The sequence below is a fragment of the Nicotiana attenuata genome, chromosome 8, assembly GCF_001879085.1.
Source record: "Nicotiana attenuata strain UT chromosome 8, NIATTr2, whole genome shotgun sequence".
Taxonomy (NCBI): domain Eukaryota; kingdom Viridiplantae; phylum Streptophyta; class Magnoliopsida; order Solanales; family Solanaceae; genus Nicotiana; species Nicotiana attenuata.
This window is the reverse complement of record NC_031996.1, coordinates 47,034,409-47,054,561: the sequence shown is the minus strand read 5'-3', so window position 1 is coordinate 47,054,561 and position 20,153 is coordinate 47,034,409. Positions and strand designations below refer to the sequence as shown.

The window sequence follows — 20,153 nt, the reverse complement described above, 5'->3', positions numbered from 1 at the left end:
GACAGGGATATTCTTTTTTTGATAGTCTAATTTACAAGGGAAACTCTGTCAAAATTTTTGATAATTTAGGGAGTTAGCCAAAATTTTGAGTCCCTAGGAAGAGTGGGTAGTGCTAAGAAAATTTAAGACGTTCAAGGACCTAAGGAATGATTGTTACCTTAAGAATAAGGTCCTAGAAACATTCGCGGACGAATGTTTTTAAGGAGGGAAGATTGTAACACTTCTCAAATCTATAAAAGTTTCAAGACCCGCTAAACATAGAATTTAATTTTTATAATCCTAAATTATACTTCTATTACGGATTAAAAACCCTTGTGATTGATTTTGAGCTATTTCTCTATTTATAAATAATTGAATGTACAATTAGGGGAATATTAAGAATTTTAATATTATTAATTATTAAAAGTAGGAATAATTAAATACTAGTTAAGTCAAAACAAAAACAAAAAAAAATAGAGGAAGAAAGAAAGCAAAAGAAAAAGGCCACGTGAGCCTTAAGCCCATAAAGGTCTCTTGGCAGGTAAAGGCGTGAGAGCCTCAGCCATAAAGGGCTGTGAAAAAGGATTAAACAAATAAAAGAGATTTCAAACAGAACATTCACGTTCTGTTACTAACGTGAAGCAAAAAGGGCGTAAAGCCTTATACGAAACAGAGGCAGCCACGAAATTACAAGGAAAGTTCTAGGGTTCTTTACAAATCACTAATTCTTGAACTCACATATATAAAATTTCTTATTGTCAATTATCCTACAGTATAAGAATTAGGTAGTTAATTCCATTCTTTATCCACATCAACAGTAAAGTTCCGTGTTTAGGTGCGAAACTTTTTAATTAATTAAAATGCACTGGTTGTTGTAGAATCCATTATTTGACTGGTGTCAATTGGACAGGGCCTACATATTGGCTCGAGAAGTTTTAAGGAGAGTTGATACAACCCTTTACTAAAGTGGTTTAACTCACAAAAGCACACATACAAGGTGTTTGATGAATTGCTTAAAAGAGTTTATATTTACTTAATTGGAGCGAGTGAGTACCTATTAACTTAGAATTATTCTAGAAAAAGTTTAGATGATTTATTATGATATATGTGCATAAATTTTCAGATTTTTCTATTATTCTTATATGCTATATTCATATTGAAAATTTATGAAGAAGCAATAATCTTTAGAAACACTTTTAGATGTTTATTTCAATCTTATGTCGTGCTTTACATTTAAGGATACCAGCATGAGCATGTACATGATGTTCCAAAAAGAAAAGATTTAGACCTGAAAAGTCACAAGAAGAAGTTTTAGAAAGAAAAGATTTTCGGGAGTATCCTTTATTCTGAGAAGGGGTCATCGTCTAGGCCGAGGGTCCTGACCAAGGCGTTGACTTCCTGAAACTACTTGTGCCGAAGTAGGGAGCACACGAGTCGAGGTTCTCGTTGCTGAGAATTTACTTAGCCATGCTAAGGTATGATACATGAGCGCTGAGAACCATGAAGCGAGTGGCACCTTGTGGATTGGGCCTATTCGATCAGGTTGGGATCGAACCCGTGCCGATCACACGGTGACTGAGACAGAATTAAGTCAGGATAGTTGGAACTCCCAAAGTATAAAGTGAAGTATTTTTTTAACAAAGGCAAAGAAAATAATTTCTTTTAGTATATTCATAAACTGCTATTATGCAATTATTTAGAATTATTCTTATAAGCTTTATGTTTTACATGCATTTAGAATCTTTGCTCATAATGTATATGTTATTAAAGTTTCGCCCCCTGTTGTTGAGAATCACTGAGTACAATGGATGGTACTGACGTTCTCTTTTGGGAACCTACGTTGGTCTGCGGTACAACGTAGGAACAAGATTTGCAGGCGAACAGGCTACGAGTTAGGATTTCCTTCTCTTCCAGTGCTATTGGTGAGCTTCGCTTTTGTCCGTGGAGTATTCCTTAGAGTCATTTTTATTTAGTCATTTCTTTGTTTACTTAGAGAGCTGGCCAGGAAATCTCATGTCCTGAGCAGTGCATCAGTTTATCAGTAGAGGCTTCATAGATATAGTTTTTGGGTCAAGATTCAGATGTTTTTTTATAATAACTTAGCATTAATTCAGTAGTTAGTACGAATAAAGTTTTGGAGTTGATTTATTTAAATATTTAAATTAATCAAAAGTATTTGGTTAGAGTATTGCCTTGTTGCATATAAAGTTTGGAGTTATAATAGATTTGATAAGCAGAGATGGTTCGCTCGGTCATGTTTAGTGATCGAGTGCCAGTCCCGGCTTGTTCAGAAAATGGGTCGTGACACTCGCCGGGCCTGTAGGGCCCCATTCTCGAGTATAAATAAGGATCGGCTCGAAGGATGTCACCGGGTTTGGTGACTTACTGGTGCCATAGAAAGCACCATCTTCTGATGCCAGCAGACTTCGAGTCCGAAGTTAGTGGATTGGTTCCTGGCTTCGAGTGTTGATCCTGACCGAAAGCGGTCAATGATTATCTCATCCCAGAGGACGCACGGGTTCTTTCCGACCGAGGAGGACTAGGACAAGATAGACGCTGTGGAAGCGCCATGCCAGTTCAATAAAGCTCAACAGGTGTTGAGTCGGGTAACATCGAGTGCCTCTTTACTATGTACTTTAGATTTTAAGTTTCGAATTATCCTAAAACATTTATTTATGCTTGTAGGCCTCGGTACATCATAATGAAACTTTCCTCCGATATTGGAGGGGCTAACTCGACACGAGGTCAAGGTTGGGGAGCTTACTGATAAGAGGGATACGTACAAGCTTCTCAGTGAGACACTTCAGGCCGAGTTGGAAGCGGCTCAGAAGGAGCATGCCAAATGGACCGAGAAGGTAATTCGGACATAGGGACTAACGACCTGAACCTGCAGGTCCAAAAGAGGCTTGAACAAATCAGGTAGTTCCAAGCGCAGGTGGACACGATAAAAGCTGTGGCCGAGGAGTGGAAGAAAAATATGGACCTTTTATCCTCGGAAAAGGAGGTTGTCCAAGCACAACTGGCATGACTGAGGCCCAGCTCCGACCTGTGGAGGAAAAGACATCTACCCAGGCCAAAACAATCAAAGAGATCTGGTCTCAGCTGAGCTCGGCGATCTCGAGCCAGGAAAACCTGGCCAAGGAACTTGAGGCGGCCAGGTTAGAGATTGCGGAGGTCAAGGTCGAAGTTGATGTAAAGGTGGCCCATCATAAGGTCGATGCTAAGGGCTCGAAGAAGGGTATTTGGTGGAGCACATGAAGTGGCAATCCCGAAGGGAGGCCTCGAAGAAGTTCAAGCTCAGGGCTTCGACATGCTGGCTGAGATTGAAAATGCTAGGATATTTTAGGCCAAGGCCAGGAAGCTGGCTTATCCCGATGAGGAGGATTCTGTAGGATCTGAAGACTCGGATAAGCTCGATTGTGATGAAGGCCCAGAGGGTGAAGATGCTGCTACCGATGAGGACCAGGCCCCTTAAACCCTTAGATGTTTTTGTATCTTATTTTTTGCAATTTTGTTGAGGCCATTCGGCCCTTGTAAAACTTTTATTGGCCTATTTGGCCCTTGTAAAAAGAATTTCACATGAATAAATAAGGATTTATTTCCCTTTTTCGGCTTTCAAGTTTATCTCTTTGATTTCTCATTTATATTCAAAGAGGCCGGAATACCTTAGCATAAAATAACTTAGGTTATGTTCAAAGTTCAAACAAACATTGCCTTTACATTATTCATTTTTAAAGCATCTTTGGGGTTTGATATTACTGGAAACTTTCTCCCAAAGTAAATAATTTAGATTATAGTTTGCCAAGGGTAGCATTTAGAACCGATTATGAAAAATTTCCTTTTTTGAAGGCCTATCTTTTGTTACGGGTCTCGGATGTCTCCGATCCGTGTTAATATAGTCGTAGCCTTTTAGTTCGGGAGTCGCCCAGTGGACTTGTTTTCCCGAGTTATCCGGACTTGCCCAAGATAACAGTCTTCGACTGGAGAAGGTCGTGTGGCCCTTAAAATTTGGGGGTCTCTTGATAGGTCTTATGCCCCCAAGATCTGGTGGCTTGGGCTGCACGAGTTTATTTTCGGACGACAGTCTCCAAGTGAGGGAGTGATCATTCGAACTCCGATTATAAGCAGCCCTTGAGCTCGTTACCTTTAGGAGATCGGAAGTATGAAATTCTGTAAGGGATGTAAACAAGAAATTTTTAAAACATAAGATGATTGCGAGGAAGAGACATCTCTTTACTCTTGAGTAAGATAGTAACATATGTATGCATGCTTTCTGTTAGGGTTCGATCAACTTATGTGGGCATGCATCCTAGCGATCGACACCCTTCAGCTACGAAGTTTCTTTCCTTGCTAACGTCAGCACCCGAGGGTGATGCCCCCCAGTAGTCGAGGATGGTCGTAGAGAAAACTAGGATACTGTTAATGCTAGCTGTGACACCGATTCATGATCGGTCCTTGATTCTAAGTTAGCATGATCCACTGTTGCCTCATTAATAACCTTGCCGGAAAACCCATGTGGGACAAAACCGGTTCGAAGAAAAATGATCCAACGCGTGCTTTCACACCTAAGGACTTCGTGCCGCTCCTTGTCGATCACCTGCAAGTGTTAGTGCCAAAAAATAAAACAAATGAATGGGATTGTACCTTAGCAGTAATATTGTTTTAGGTGAGTTACATTCCAATTGCTCGATAGTTGTTCCCCGTTCAGCGTTCCGAGCTTATAGGATCCTTTCCTGGTGACCTCGAGAATTTGGTAAGGTCCTTCCTAGTTCGGACTCAACTTTCCTTTGTTTGGGTTTCAGGTGTTTAGTATGACCTTCCTTACTAATAAGTCCCCAATATTAAAATATCGAATGTTGGCCCTTCAATTATAATACCTCTCGATCCGTTGCTTTTGGCAAGCGAATCGAACAAGGGTTGCTTCACGCTTTTCATCCAATAGCTCATGGCTCGTATTCATGGCCTTGTTATTTGATTCCTTTGTTGCATATCGGAATCTTATACTTGGCTCCCTGACTTCGACCGGTATTAGAGCTTCGGCGACATAAATCAATGAGAACGGAGTTGCCTCGGTACTGGACTTTGAGGTCGTGCGATATGCCCAAAGGACTTCGGGATGAATCTCCTTCCATTTCCCTTTGGTGTCGGTTAACCTTTTCGTAAGGTTTTGGATTATGTTTTTGTTGGTCGATTCGGCTTGTCCATTCCACTAGGGTGATAAGGAGTCGATTAGATTCTTTTGATCTTATGATCTATGAGAAACTTGGTCACTTTGCTGCCGATAAATTGTTTCCCATTGTCACATACAATTTCGGATGGCATCCCGAACCAACATATGATGTGGTCCCAAATGAAGTCAATGACTTCCTTCTCCCTGAACTTCTCTTATGCCTGTGCTTCATCCCACTTAAAAAAATAGTAAGTCATAAGTAAGATAAATTGAGCCTTGCTCGGTGCCCATGGAAAAGGGCTGACGATGTCCATTCCCCAGTTCATGAATGGCCATGGTGTCAAGACCAAATGTAGTAGTTCCCCCGGTTGGTGGATCATCGGAGCATATCTTTGGCACTTATCACATTTTCTTACGAACTCCTTAGCATCGTTTTCCATATTGATCCACTAATATCCGGCTTTAATCACCTTTTGAACCAATGATTCGGCGCTTGAATGATTTTTGCAGGTGCCCTCGTAAACTTCTCTCAGAAGATACTCGGTATCTCCCGGTCCCAGACATATTTCTAGCGGGCCAATGAACATCCTTCTGAATAAGGTTCTGTCCTCGGACAAGCTAAATCGGGCTGCCTTTCTACGCTGGGTCCTCGATTCTTTTGGATTTGAGGGAAGTTTCCCAGTCTTCAAATACTCTACGCACTTATTTTTCCAATCCCAAGTAAAGCTTGTGGAGTTTATATCGGCGTGACCTTTTTCTACTACCGACTCATGAGTTGTACGACTGCCCCCGAGTTAAGCTTGCCGTGTTCGACCGACGACCCTAAGTTTGCAAGGGCATCGAGCTCACTATTTTGATCTCGAGGTACGTGCTTCAAAGCCCACTCTTTGAACCGATGTAATGTTACCTGTAACTTATCTAGGTACCTTTGCATTCGTTCTTCTCTAACTTCGAACGTTCCATTAACTTGAGCTCACCACAAGGAAGGAGTCACACTTAGCTTCAATCACCTTCGCCCCTAATCCTTTGGCTAGTTCGAGACCTGCAATCATGGCCTCATATTCAGCCTCGTTGTTAGTCAATTTCACATTTCTAATGGATTGTCTAACTATATTTCCTGTGGGTGGCTTTAGTACGATGCCAAGTCTGGACCCCTTTGCGTTCGAGGAACCATCTGTAAATAGGGTCAAGATTCCCGAAGATGTCCCCGAGTTTACCAACAACTCTCTTTCGACTTCGGGTATTAGGGCCGGGGTAAAGTCGGCCACGAAAGCTGCCGAAATTTGAGACTTAATGGCCGTTCGGGGTTGATATTCGATAATCATACCTGCTGATTTCTAGGCCCATTTGACCAATTGCCCCGCGAGTTTGGGTTTACGCATTATATTTCATAATGGGTAAGTTGTCACAACACATATAGGATGGCACTGAAAATATGATTTTAGTTTCCTAGAGGCGCTTAGTAAAGCGAGCGCCAATTTTTTTAGGTGAGGATATCTAGTTTCGGCCTCACCTAAGGTCCTGCTAAAATAATAAATTGGAAATTGTGTACCTTTTTCTTCCCGAACTAGGACTCCACTTACCACTATTTCTGATACTGCCAAATACAAGTATAGTCATTCATCTGCCCTCGGAGTGTGAAGAAGTTGCGGGCACGATAGATATTGCTTAACTTCTTCCAAGACTCGTTGGAACTCTGGGGTCCATGTGAAGTTGTTTTTGTTCTTCAGTAACGAGAAAAAGCGATGGCTCTTATCGGAGGACCTCGAGATGAATCGCCTCAGGGCGACAATGTGCCCGGTTAGCCTTTGTACGACCTTCACATTATCCACTACTGTGATATCCTCGATAGCTTTGATCTTCTCGGGGTTGATCTCGATTCCTCAGTTGGACACCATGAACCCAAGAAATTTACCTGATCCGACTTGGAACGCGCATTTTTCTGGATTCAGCTTCATGTTGTACTTCTTCAATATAGTGAAGATTTCCTGCAAATGCTTTAAATGGTCCTCTACTTGTAGGGACTTAACTAACATATCGTCAATGTAAACTTCGAGGGATTTCCCTATTTGTTCTTTGAACATTCGGTTTACTAGGCACTGGTAAGTGGCACCGGCATTTTTTAATCCAAATGGCATTACGTTATAGCAGTATGTGCCATGCTTGGTGATGATGGAGGCTTTTTCCTGATCATCCGGGGTTCATTCGTATTTGGTTGTACCCGGAGTAGGCATCGAGAAAACTGAGGATCTCATGGCCGGCCGTGGCATCAATCATGCGATCGATGTTTGGAAAATGGAAAGAGTCTTTGGGGCATGCCCTATTTATATATTTATAATCCAAACACATTCTAATGAGTGTGCCCTTTTTAGGGACTACTACTACGTTTGCTAACCATTTCGGGTATTTGACCTCCCGGATGCACCCTATTTTAAGGGGTTTATTTACCTCATCCTTGATGAAAGCATGCTTGACCTTGGACTGGGGTCTGTTTTTTTGCTTGACCGAATGCGAATTTCGAGTCCAGGCTCAGCTTGTCAGTAGTGCTCTCCGGTGGGATCCCTGTCATGTCGAGATGGGACCAGCAAAGCAACCCATGTTAGCTATAAGAAATTGAATGATTTTTTCCTGAGCTCGGTAGTTAACCTTGTGTCCGAGTATTCATTCCGATCGGGCTGGTGTTCGATCAGTATGACCTGCTCCGGCTCTTCAATCATTGATTTAGTAGCATCGAAATTATCGGTGGCTATAAAGGATCGAGGAACCCCGTAATCATCATCTTCGTCAGTCCCCTACTTATCCAATTGGGTCGAGGTCGGCATCAGTGATTTCTATTTGGCTTCCTATTTTGCTTTCGAACATGGCTCATTTGTCGAAGAGAGTGTTGATATTAGAATTACTTCATCAACAGCAAATATCTCCTCTGCGGCAGGTTGCTCCCCGTAGATCGTTTAATCCTCTCTGGTGTTGGGAATTTTAATACCCGGTGAAGGGTCGAGGGCACAATCCTCATGTTGTGGATCCATGGTCTCGAACAGGGTGTTGTACCTCATGTCCCTTTCGATCACATAAAACTTGGTCTCATGGGTGGTTCCAGCTACATTTGGCGGTAACGTTATTTCTCCCTTACTAGTCGCAAGCCATGTTGAATCCGTTTAGCACTCGAGTCGCAGGCACGATTTGGTCTTGTAGAGCATCAATCGAATGATGTTGGCCGAGCAACCTGGATCAATTAACACTTGTATAACTTGAGTTTTATTCATCAGTATAGATATTTCCAGGTACAGATATTACCAGTGCATCATTATGGGGCTAATGATTCCTTCTCCATCCTCGTCGTTGAAAGATAAAGTTCCTTCTGGTATGTAATCTCGAGTCTGTTTTCCCTCGTGATTGATACTTTGGTGCGCTTCAACATTGGACCTTGAGGAACATCGACCCCTCCGATGATCATATGAATGACGTGTTGAGGTTCTTCTTGCTCGTTTTATTTATTGGAATCCCTGTTTTTGAAATGATTCTTGGCTCGTTCACTCAGAAATTCCCAAAGGTTCCTACTGTTGAATAACCGGGCTACTTTTTCTCTCAATTGTCGAAAATCCTCCATTCTGTGGCCAGGAGCGCCATGATATATGCATATTTTGTTGGGATCTCTTTGGGATGGATCGATTTGTAAAGTTCGAGGCCATTTGGTGTCTTTGATGCGTCCGATAGCTAATACGATAGCAGCTGCATCAACATTAAAGTTGTATTCCGATAATCGTGGTGCTTCTTTAGGTCCGATAGGCCTGAAAAAGTCGTCCTTGCTCATGAGCCCTCGAGAGCTCTGGCCTCGATCACTTCTCCTCTCGTTTCGTGCAAAATTTCGGCTGGGTCCGCTGCTCCTACGGTCTCTATTATATGGCTGGTATCGATCTCTGTTCAACCTCGACTCTCGGTCAATATCTCTCTTGATTCTATCGAGGGGTTTGATAGGGTAAGCGGATCCGGAAGGAGCCCCAAATTGATCGTCTTCCACCCTGATCTTCGATTGATACCGATTATGCACATCGGCCCAAGTAATAGCCGGGTATTCTATCAGATTCTGCTTCAACTGCTGCGAAGCCACTGAGCTTCGAACATTGAGTCCTTGGGTGAAACCTAAAATAGCCCAATCATCAGCGACCGGTGGCAGGTCCATTTATTCCATTTGGAATCGATACACAAATTCTCTGAGTATTTCTTGTCCTTCTGCCTTACCTTGAAAAGGTCTGACTTCCTAGTTTCAACCTTTATGGCCCTGGCGTGTGCCTTGACGAAGAATCTGCAAGCATAGCAAATGAGTCAATAGAATTAGGTGGTAAATTGTGGTACCATATCATAGTTCCTTTGACAGGGTCTCTCCAAATTTCTTTAGCAAGACAGATTCGATCTCGTCATCCTCTAGATCATTCCCTTTGATAGGACATGTGTATGAGGTGACATGCTCGTTCGGAGCGGTTGTTCCATTGTATTTAGGAATCTCGGGCATCCAGAACTTCTTGGGGATCGGCTTGGGAGTCGTGCTTGGGGGGGAAGGTTTTTGCACAAACTTTTTGGAGTCCAGGCCCCCGGGATTAGATCGACCCTGGAGTTGTAAGTTTTTACCTTCTTGTCGTTTGCCTCGATCTTCTTTTCCCCCGAATCAATTCGATTTGTCTGTTCTTCGAGCATCTTCATGATTGCAGGATTGGTCTCCAATTCTTTCTCGTTTGATTTCCTTGAAACTGATTCGACCCTATGGACAACTTCCTGGGACGGCTCAGGCTCGATCCTACTCGGTGGGCGATTCAGGTTTTGGAGTTGGGCTATCGCTGCCTGTTGAGCCTCCAACATTTTGAAGATCACTCGCAGCTTGATCCCGCCATCTTCGCTGCCATGTGTGCTTTGAATGGCTAATCGAACATACCCACGGATGCTGCCCTTAGGATCGACGGCCAAATTTGCATTGATATCTACATGTGAGCTGACGTCGGTTGGATCTACAGTCGGAACTCCATCAAGGTCAACCGGGGGTTCATCGTTCCTTGGTGCTATATTATCATTTTCTCCGTGGCGGCCGAAATCATTGTCAACGTGTAGGGGTGCTGACTGAGAGTTCGACATTGGTCCTGGAATCAAAGGTACTCCAAAGAACAAGTATAAAATAATGTGTGTTATGAAAGTTTGTACCAGGTAATCACTATTATCTTAGCCCCATGGGGGCCACAAACTGTTTACCCTCAAAATCGGATAACAATTGAATGTATAGGCGATTTTAAGGATACGTGATATAACTTGATACAAATTAAGAAAACATATTAATATTGAAATTGATGATAGAAGAATAAATGCAAACCACACAAATTGAACAGCCTTGACCTTCGAGTTTGATCACCCTCGAACCAAGAAATGCCTCAACTGATGTAAGAATAGAATAACAAGATGCTAAGAGCTAGAAATAACAGTGTATTGCTTTTTGCTGCGTATTACAATCCGCTTTACAAATGATCAAACCTCTCTTTATATAGTAGGGGAATCCTTTTCTTGATACAATTCTATAAAAGGTGACCAATCTCACGATTTGCAAATTAATAGGCCTCTCCTTAATACGTGCCGAGATTTCCGCGGTGATCTCCAACCGATCCCGGATATTTCGGCCTTCCATTATTTGGCTCGACAAAGTCCCCTCGATCTTGTTCGGTCCTGGAGTCACGAGATCAACGATTTATCTTCGTGCCTTGGTTAGATATAACCCTGGCTTGAGCTCTGACCTGTCACGTTTCAGTCTCGACCGGTCATACAAAGGACGAATCCGGTTTCGACCGTATACAAAATATATATATATATATATATATATATCACAGTTTTAGTACTTGAAATACTTCACTGGATTAGCAAGCAATCCGGTTCCCTTCTTGAAACAAAATGCTGTGTAATTAGCAAGCAAAATACACTACTACTTTGTCCACTTGGTTTTAGAATTAGCACATTCTTAATTTGTTACCAATCATATCATCTGCTAGTCACCCTCTCTCCTGTGACGGATCCATAATATAGATACTGCAGGTTCCTAGATCAATGAGCGAAAAGGGGCAGCCAAGTGCACAAGGTATTCTAAGTTCACGCAAGATTCGGGAAAGTCGCACCCCAATAAGGTGTGATGTAGATAGCCTACCATAATGCAGGTATTAGTGGTGCAAATAATAAGGTGCACATAAATCAGATGAGTAGATTGTGAAGGGGCACAAAACCATATATTAATCTTTTAGGAGAGGTTTGGCGCAAAAGCTAGAAATCGACTTTTACCGTATCAATGATCAATACACAGCCTGTATATGAAAATATTATATGTATTACCACCAGCCATGTTCATCTGCTTAATCATAAGTCAAAATTTATTTCTTTTGTGTCTCTTGCCATGTTCATCGGCATAATCACCAGTAGTAACATGTTTCTTTTGTGTCTCTTGGATAACAATATAATAGAAAATTTAATGGACAACCCAACACCGAACAGAAAAAACCTAAGAATGTTGTAGGAAGAGATTCGACCTAAGGAGGCAAGAACACACAAGGGGCAAGGCGGAGAATTCTTCTACAAGTTTTTCACTTTCTTCTTCCTATTTTCATTATTGGCTATGAATTCTAGTATTGTAGTTTTTCATACTATTATGAATAACTAATTTGTTATCTAGGGTTTTGATGGAACCTTTTGTAGGATAAATTCTTGATACGTTTTGACAAAATTGAGCTTTGAAATTTTTATATTTACTCAACTACGTGCTTATTTTAGTTTTTTTTAAGGGAAAGCTACTTATATTAATAATAATAATAATAGCAAGCTTGGGTACGTGACCCATTGCATTGTCTTTAGTACAAACGCCTCGAGGGGCCAGAGTTACCCCTTCTAAGGCACTGTCATTGCCTAATGCAGCTAAGTTACTACACACATTCATAGAACACGATCTAACATACGTATGGCAATCCTGATCCTTGCAATAGGTATCCATTACAAAGATATGAGGTAAGACAAAATAACAAGGTTTATTATAACTAGGAGCCATTAAAGCTTCTTTTGCCAACTGGTGTGCTACCATGTTCCCCTCACGAAAGTTATGCTTCATTGTGATCTCCCCTTGATGGGTGGCCTTCTCCGTTAACCACCTCCATTCATAAACTAAATCATTATAAGTTGGACAATCATCGTGAAGGAAGTGTATGACCCCCGTGGCATCTATTTCAACTTCGACTGGGAATATATTTTCCTTGATAATTATTTGAAGTGCATGCCTTAATGCTTGGAGTTCTGCTTGTATAGGGGATATTGTGGGATACTTCACGAAGTAGCCCAGTATGCAATCACCTTTGTTGTTGCAAATTATTCCACCGATTCCTCCATGGAGGCAGCAATTGTGGAAGGCCCATCAAAATTGAGCTTATACCAATTCTATGGAGGAGCCTGCCACTTAACTTAGAGATTAATTTTAATATTATTAGTAGTAGGCCTGGGATGTTAGAAGGTGGTATTCCAATGCTTGGTTAAGAATTTTGTTCGTGTTGATGTGCTTGCTAGTATAGTTCACATTGTTTTCATTTCTGCCATATAGCCCATAATGCGAAGGGGAAAGTTTCTTCCCATGTGATAAATTTATTGGTTTTTTTAGGGTTCCTAGTTCGAAGAAAATCTACCCAGTGTTGAGTGTGCCTTTTTTGAGTGTTGGCCACCCCCAAAGATTGCCAAAAGGATTGAGCAACTGTACATTCCCAGAAGATGTGGATTATGGAATCATTTGTGTCTTTGCAAATTGGGCAGCTAGTGTAGATATTAATACCAATTATCCCAAGGTATTCTCTAGTGGGAAGACGTGTATGGTACCACTTCCATAGGAAGAACTTGATTTTCCTCGGGTACTTGGCACCCAGATCCAATTGAAATTAGCATTTAGGGAGAGTTGTTTATCGATTAATATATAACAAGAAGTGGTGGTGAATAGTCCACTAGTGTTTATACTCCAAATGAGGTTGTTGGCATGTGTAGGATGAGAAGTTGGTCTTAATGTGTTGATGTTTGTAATAATACTTTGAGGTAGCTCAAAGGAGATTTTTGTTAGGTCCCATTAATTGTTATCCAGAATATCTTTGATTTTTAAACAATCCTCATTATAGGTAAGAGGACCAATAATATTATCTCTTAGGTTGGTGAAATTTGGGATTCAATTAGTGTCCCATACATTCATGTTCGAGTGCTGATCGACTGGCCACCTAATTTATTGTTTACAAATAGTCCACCCTTTTAATAGGTTTTTCCAGGTATTAGAACAACCACCAATTCTACTAATATGCCCATATAAACTAATGAGAACATGAGCCCAGAGGGATGACGGATTATTAAGAATTCTCCATGCAAGGCTAGCTCGTAGGGCTAAATTTTTAGATTTTGCTTTCTTGATGCCTAGGCCCCCAACTTCCTTTGTGTTAGTAACCATGTTCCACCCAATTAGGTAAAGTTTTTTCTTTTCTCTAGTAGTGCCCCATAGGAAGTATCTTTGGATCTTGTCAATTTTCTTTAGTGTTTTACTTAGAAGTAGGGATAATTGCATTAGGTGATTTGGTATTGTGCTGAGAGTGGATGCTATTAAAATGCACCTTCCCGCCATACTTAGCCACTTATCAGTCCAATTGTTTAATTTTGCCCGCATTTTATCAATTACGGGTCGATAGTCCTTATGCCCATGGTGGTGTTGAAGCATGGGAAAACCTAGGTAAGTACCAAAGGATTTACTAATTTTCATGTCAAACGTGTTCATGGCCATTGTTATTTCCTCATCAGTGCATGACTTTGACACTAATATTTTTTATTTATCTTTGTTGATATTTAGCCCAGAGAGGCAACAAAAGCTCTCCATGCTTTTCCACATTGTTGTGATAGTTTTAGTATTTGCTCGACCCATTAAGGTTAGGTCGTCCGCGAAGAACAAGCGTGACAGGGGTGGACATCTTTAATTAAGCTTAATGGGGTCCCAAATTTGAATATCCACTTGGTGTTCGATATTTTTTGATAACATGTCCATGCATAAGATGAAAAGATAAGGAGACATGGCGTCGCCCTGTCGAATGCCCCTTGTGGGAGAAAATTCCTCAATTTTATTGTCATTTACTAATATGGAGAGTACTAGTTGTGATACAGCTAAGGATTAGGGAAGATATATTAGGAGGAAAGTTAAAAAATCTCAGAGTTCTGTAAACATAAGACCACTCTCATTTGTCAAAAGCCTTTTTCAGGTCATGCTTTAGGATGCATTTTGCTTTCCTTTATGGGCGTTAAAATGTTTTAACACCTCTTGGATAATGACAACATTATCACTAGCTCGCCTATCTTTAATAAATCTTGCTTGTTGATTATTAATAAGATATTTTAGGAAGGGCTTGATGCGATTGGCAATGACTTTGGCGACAACCTTGTTCAAAGTGTTGCATAGGCTGATAGGCCTAATTTTTTTTAATTGATTTGCATTACTGAGTTTGGGGATAAGCATAAGTATGTAACTTCATGAGGCATAACCCTTGTCTCAAAGAGTTTTTGGCAAAGATTTATGACCTTACTGCCTAGTATTGGCCAGAATTTCTTGAAGAAAAAGGGGTGTAGACCATCAGGTCCAGGTGCCTTGTTTGGTTTAAAGGAGAAAACTGTTTTTCTAATCTCATGATTTTTTTAATTTGCTATCAAGGCTAGACATGTCAATTTTTGAGAAGGTTGTCTTGTCCAATTTTATGGCTGACCAGTTAGTGTTATTATGAGACGTAGTAAAAATATTCTGGAAGTGATTGGTTACATAATGTATTAGGGCGGTTTGATCCTCTATCCAATTTCATAAGTTGTCTTTAAAAAAGAAAGTATTATTTCTTCGTCTACGGTTAGTGGCTTGAATATGGAAGAATTTATTTGCATCCCCTTCGTTCAACCAATTAACCTTAGAATGTAATTTCCAGTAGCCCTCATCTAATTTAAGGATGGAGTCATAATCCTCAATAAGGGTTACCTCTAAGTCTCTAAGGCACTGACTAGTTTGGTAGTTAGGAGAGTTTTGTATACCATTAATTCGTTTTAAAATTCTTCTTTTCCTGGCAAAAATATTCCCAAAGGTAATTTGTTTCCATTATAATACTTTTTTGTGAAAAGACTCTGTCCCTCCAATTATATCCTTATTCACCCAACTATCAGACACAACTCTAGGAAAGTCTGGGTGTGAGCACCAGAATGTTTCGAGTCTAAATGGCCTAGCATGGTTATTGTTGATTTTATTATTAAGGTTAACTAAGATAGGGTTATGGTCCGAGTGTAATTTTAGGAGGTGCGTTACTGTAACATCTGTAAATGCTTGTAACCATTCACAATTGGAGTATACCCAATCTAATCTCTGCATGATTAGGCCCCTTTTTTCCTACGAGGATTGGACCATGTTTATTTACAAGCCTTAAACGGTCCACTAAATTACAATAGTAGAGGCAGTTTATTAGAGACTTAGCTCTTTTTTGATTGATAAACCTACCCCCAAATTTATCCACCGAGTCTACCACTTCATTAAAGTTTAACCGCCGATTAACCAAGGTCCGTTGTACTTATCAAAAGTGTATTTAAGGTTTTCTCATAACAATTGCCTAGTAGTTGTATCATTGCTAGCATAAATAGTAGTAAATAACCAAGTAAGATTTTTGGATTTTACCTCTATCATGGCATGAATTGCTTGGCCATTCCTAGTAAAGTTGTTAACCGTCACCACATCATGATTCCACAAGATTACCAACCTCCAGCTTGCCCAATGGCAAGAACCTCTATCATCTCAGTGAAGTGAAAATCTTCCAGGTTTAAAACACGACTCTCCATTTTTGTCTCCAACAAAGCTACTAAGCATGCTCTATGGGTATCCATAAGCTCACAAAAGTGTCTCCTAAAGTTGGCATTATTTGCTCCTCTCACATTCCAAATTATGATTTTGTTTGGCTGATACATGGGATAGTTATTGTTTGGGATGTTATTCGGATTCCTCCCTATGGAGGGAACCAGTATCACCACATGCTTCCCCACAGTGGGGTCCAGTGGGGGCGAATGTACAAGGAGCACTTGTAAAGTGTCGCTGGGAAGCTGAAGATAGACTTCCTTTCTAGCATCTCCTTGAAGATGAGTATTTTTACCTCGCTTAGGTTTGAAAAAGCTACTGCTGGTTCCCCCAAGTGAGGCAACTTGTCCTCCTCATCTTCTTCCTTTTGTAGCCCTTCCTAGTTTTGCATGTTTTGAACTGGGACTTGGTCTTCCATTGGGTCTGGTTGTGGACCTTGTTGTTGGTCTTACATGTGTTGGGGAGTCCACTATGTGAAGATGGGGTTTAGAAGCATCATGTCCTCCGGTGCAAAGAAGGGGAGGTTGAGAGGTGGATTCTGTGGGAGGGGTTGGTTGGAGTTGTGGAGTAGGTTCCACATTTGTTGCATGGTGTGTACTAGATTCTGGTTCAAGGAGGGTGCTAGATGTTGGAGAATATTGTTCATCCTCATTTGGTTGACATAGTTGTTCATGGCTAGGCTCATCCCTTCGGAGATTAGTTGTGCGAGGTAGTGTGTGTTTTGAAGTATTATGATCGACTCCTGACCGTTGATTTCAATGTTGAAGGAGACTGCATGCCCCTGAAGGTCTACTTCCACCGATGATTGTGGTACATGGTTGGGTGGACTCGAGGATTTGGCGTATATTACAGGATTTGAGGGAAAGTGAGGAGGTAGTGGTGGCAAATTGTTCATGATTTGGTACCGAGAGAGATGGATTAATTGTATCAGCCGGTATCTCCTTCTTAATGTAATTGGTGGTCTTGGCATTGTTGGTATGATCGTGTATTATAAGTGAGCTAACTTCTAGAGGGGAGTAGGATTTGCAATGATTTCCTCTACTTGTGTAAGAATGGGGAGAGATTGAGTGAGGGTTATATCCAAATATGGCATGGATATGCCCTACGCCACTCGTCTATACTCTATGTCCGTGTGTTGCATGGAAGATTGGACGCCGGGGATGAATTTTGCATGGTGAATGTAAGTAGGGAGGCCTTCGTTATTTGAGTGGTTGTTATTAATAGAGTGATGATTATTTTTAGTAGAGTTAATGATGTCTTGGCCGATTCGATAGGTTAATGGGTGTGTTATGTCCAAATCCATTTTGTTGGACAAAAGATTTTGGATATTACTGCACTTAGGAGGTTGAGACACGTTTTGGACACATTTAGTATTAGCTTTCATCTTTCCATGCAAATTAGGGGTGTTTTGATTTAATTTTTTTATTGTATTTAACAAAACAATGTGCTCTAGTGGGCGGTTAGCAAAACCACCTTCCTTTCCATTGGGTGATTTTCTAGCAAGTTCATTGGCTATAGTTTTTCCTTCATCACATCGGTCAACTGGAACAGTAGGGCACGTTGCGTTAGGGTTAGTGAGCAGTTGTTTATTAACATAACTCAAAGGCTACGTATTTAGATGCTTTCCTGACAAGGCATCATACATGCGAACTTTAATACCTGGTGCGATTGAGGAACTAGCCTTATCCGTAGATTGATTGGCTGCTTTAGATTTATTTTTCCTGGGGAAAGAGACTGCCATCCACTCCTGTGTAATTTCATCCTTAGGTTGTGGTGTCTCCAATGGTAATGGACCCCCATTATGTCTGATAGGTGTAGTCCTATATGAGCAGATTGTGCTCGAGTGGCCCAGCCTTCCACAGACCTTGCACAAAAAATCTTCCCCTTCATAAAGTATAGGTTGATTGTGGTGGCCAATCATTATAAGGTTTTGCACTGGCTGCTCCAGTGGTAATTCCACCCAAAGCCTCGCATATATGCCTCTTGGCGTGGCCGATGTGCATGCATCCACTTTAAGTAGTTTGCCAATGTAGTTTCCAATTTTTGTTAGGATTATGCCATCATAAAATTCCGTGGAGAGTTGTGGTAATCTTACCCAAACGACAGTATAACTTTGATATGCCTTAGTGGCTACAAAATTAGGCACCCATTTTTGCACTGACGGGAAAAACCCATTGATGAACCAAGGTCCATCATGTAGTATTCTAGTCATGCTTTCCTCCTTAGCCAATTTGACGGTGTAGTAATCTTTCCCAAGATCTATTAGTGGGATGTTTTCATCTATCTTCCAAAGCTCTTGGGTTTTCCTCTTTAAGTAGTTAGGTACTAGCCATTTACCCATGAGTTTGATGATGAGAGAGTACTTCCAAGGGTTGTACATTCGTTGTCTATCATCCTCAGTCAGTATAATGTGCTTCATGTTATTGGACAAATTCTCTGGAGTAGTGGCTTCCAAATCAGGAGATTGGATGTCCATAGTAGGTGATGAGGTCCTTGGTATTGATTGGGAGGCAGTAGTGAAGATTTCCCCTTGAATCAATTTATCTTTGTAAAAGTGAGTAGTAGTGATTGTTGGTGTAATTTTGTCAGGGGGTTTGGGAGGAATTTGTTGTGGATTCCCTGAATGTTGTTGTAGTGAGATGATGCTTATTCTTTCTCAAGATAATGAAAAGCTTGAAAGTGTACGTGCTTATTTTAGTTAATTGAAGAGGTCTTAGTTACTGGTGCATATTTATTATGTATTGCTTGAAAAAAAGTACATATTTAGGTGGTTGTTGAACAACATCACTCCTAACGTATATGAGATATCAATACGGCAGGTTTAATAGAGGGATTAGAGATAAAGAAGCTTTGACGTGATCATAATGAGCGGTGAAAAAGTGCGAGCTAGCGTAATTTGAGAGAATATGACTAGTACATTATTGTAGTTGCTCGAGTGAGAATTATGATATGTCGAGTGCTCACGATCAGTAGAGGATACTTAGGCGATATTATAGGAGACATAGTGGGAAGACGCTGATAATTGGGGAAATCATAACTCTAGACCTCCTTAATCTGGTCGCCAACCCTTATTATCTTTAGTTATTAATTTACTACTTTAAGTGTTTAGTTAATTAGTTTGACATAAGAATCTTTATATTTATAACTTAAGAATTGTTCGAACTTGTCTTCTTAGTAATGTTAAACAATTGTAGCTAAGCCTTATTTTTTTGTGGGATTCGACCCTAGACTCATAAGCCAGGTTATATTTGCAGCGACCGCTTATCCTTTCTAGGACTAGAGTTGGGCGTGATCCGTTAGCTAGAAGAATACTCATTCCAGTCTATTCAGATCCACTTCATTTTAATACTATATAGGTGTTCTTCTTAATCTCACATTATCCCTAATTAAACGGACGTATTCAATGCATAAATACTAAAGTAGTGAGGTGATGTCGCCTATGACTGCAAGTTGGTAAAGAATACTTGTCCTTAAATTCTCCTTTTATGCCTTTGGTGGATTATTTTCTTAAATTTCTGGTGATGGTACGTGGTGTGAATTGTCCAAATGATTCGTTGAAATAAGCAAATAATTCTGAAAATGATCGCCAATAATATACAACAACCCGCTGCAGTGATTAATTACCAACGATAATTCCCTTTCTCCCTCATCTTTGTCGTTATGATTTAATTGCCTTAGCCATTATGGTTTTTGCTTCCATTACGTATATACAGTATTAGGAAAGAAGTTCAACCTCTAATTAATGAGACAAAACAATTACATAATTTCTGAGTCTTATTAACTTATCGCATGTAATAAAACTTCAAACACCCTTCTGATGTAGGCAAACAAGCTGGCAAGTGGCAATATTCGAATCCCGCCATAACTAGCACTTGGAAGATCCGCAAACTCAGAATCTCTATCAAAACCAGACGTTAGAATAACAATCATGGAAAATGAATATAACTAAAAGTTAAATAAATGTTCTTATACGCTTAAGTTTTAATAAGTAGAGCTACCAAATGCATGTAAAGTGGCTTATTCAACATACGATTATAAAGAAAAAATTAATTAAATGTTGTTTACCTCGAAAATACGAGTAACAATTAAATTTGATTTGTTGTTTTA

General features: G+C 40.5%; 1 protein-coding gene across 1 annotated transcript; it reads right to left on the bottom strand.

Moving 5' to 3' along the window:
* LOC109231737 lies at nucleotides 17,653-18,522 on the bottom strand. The gene has a single exon (XM_019397371.1). The coding sequence runs from the start codon at nucleotides 18,520-18,522 to the stop codon at nucleotides 17,653-17,655; it is 870 nt and encodes a 289-aa protein (XP_019252916.1).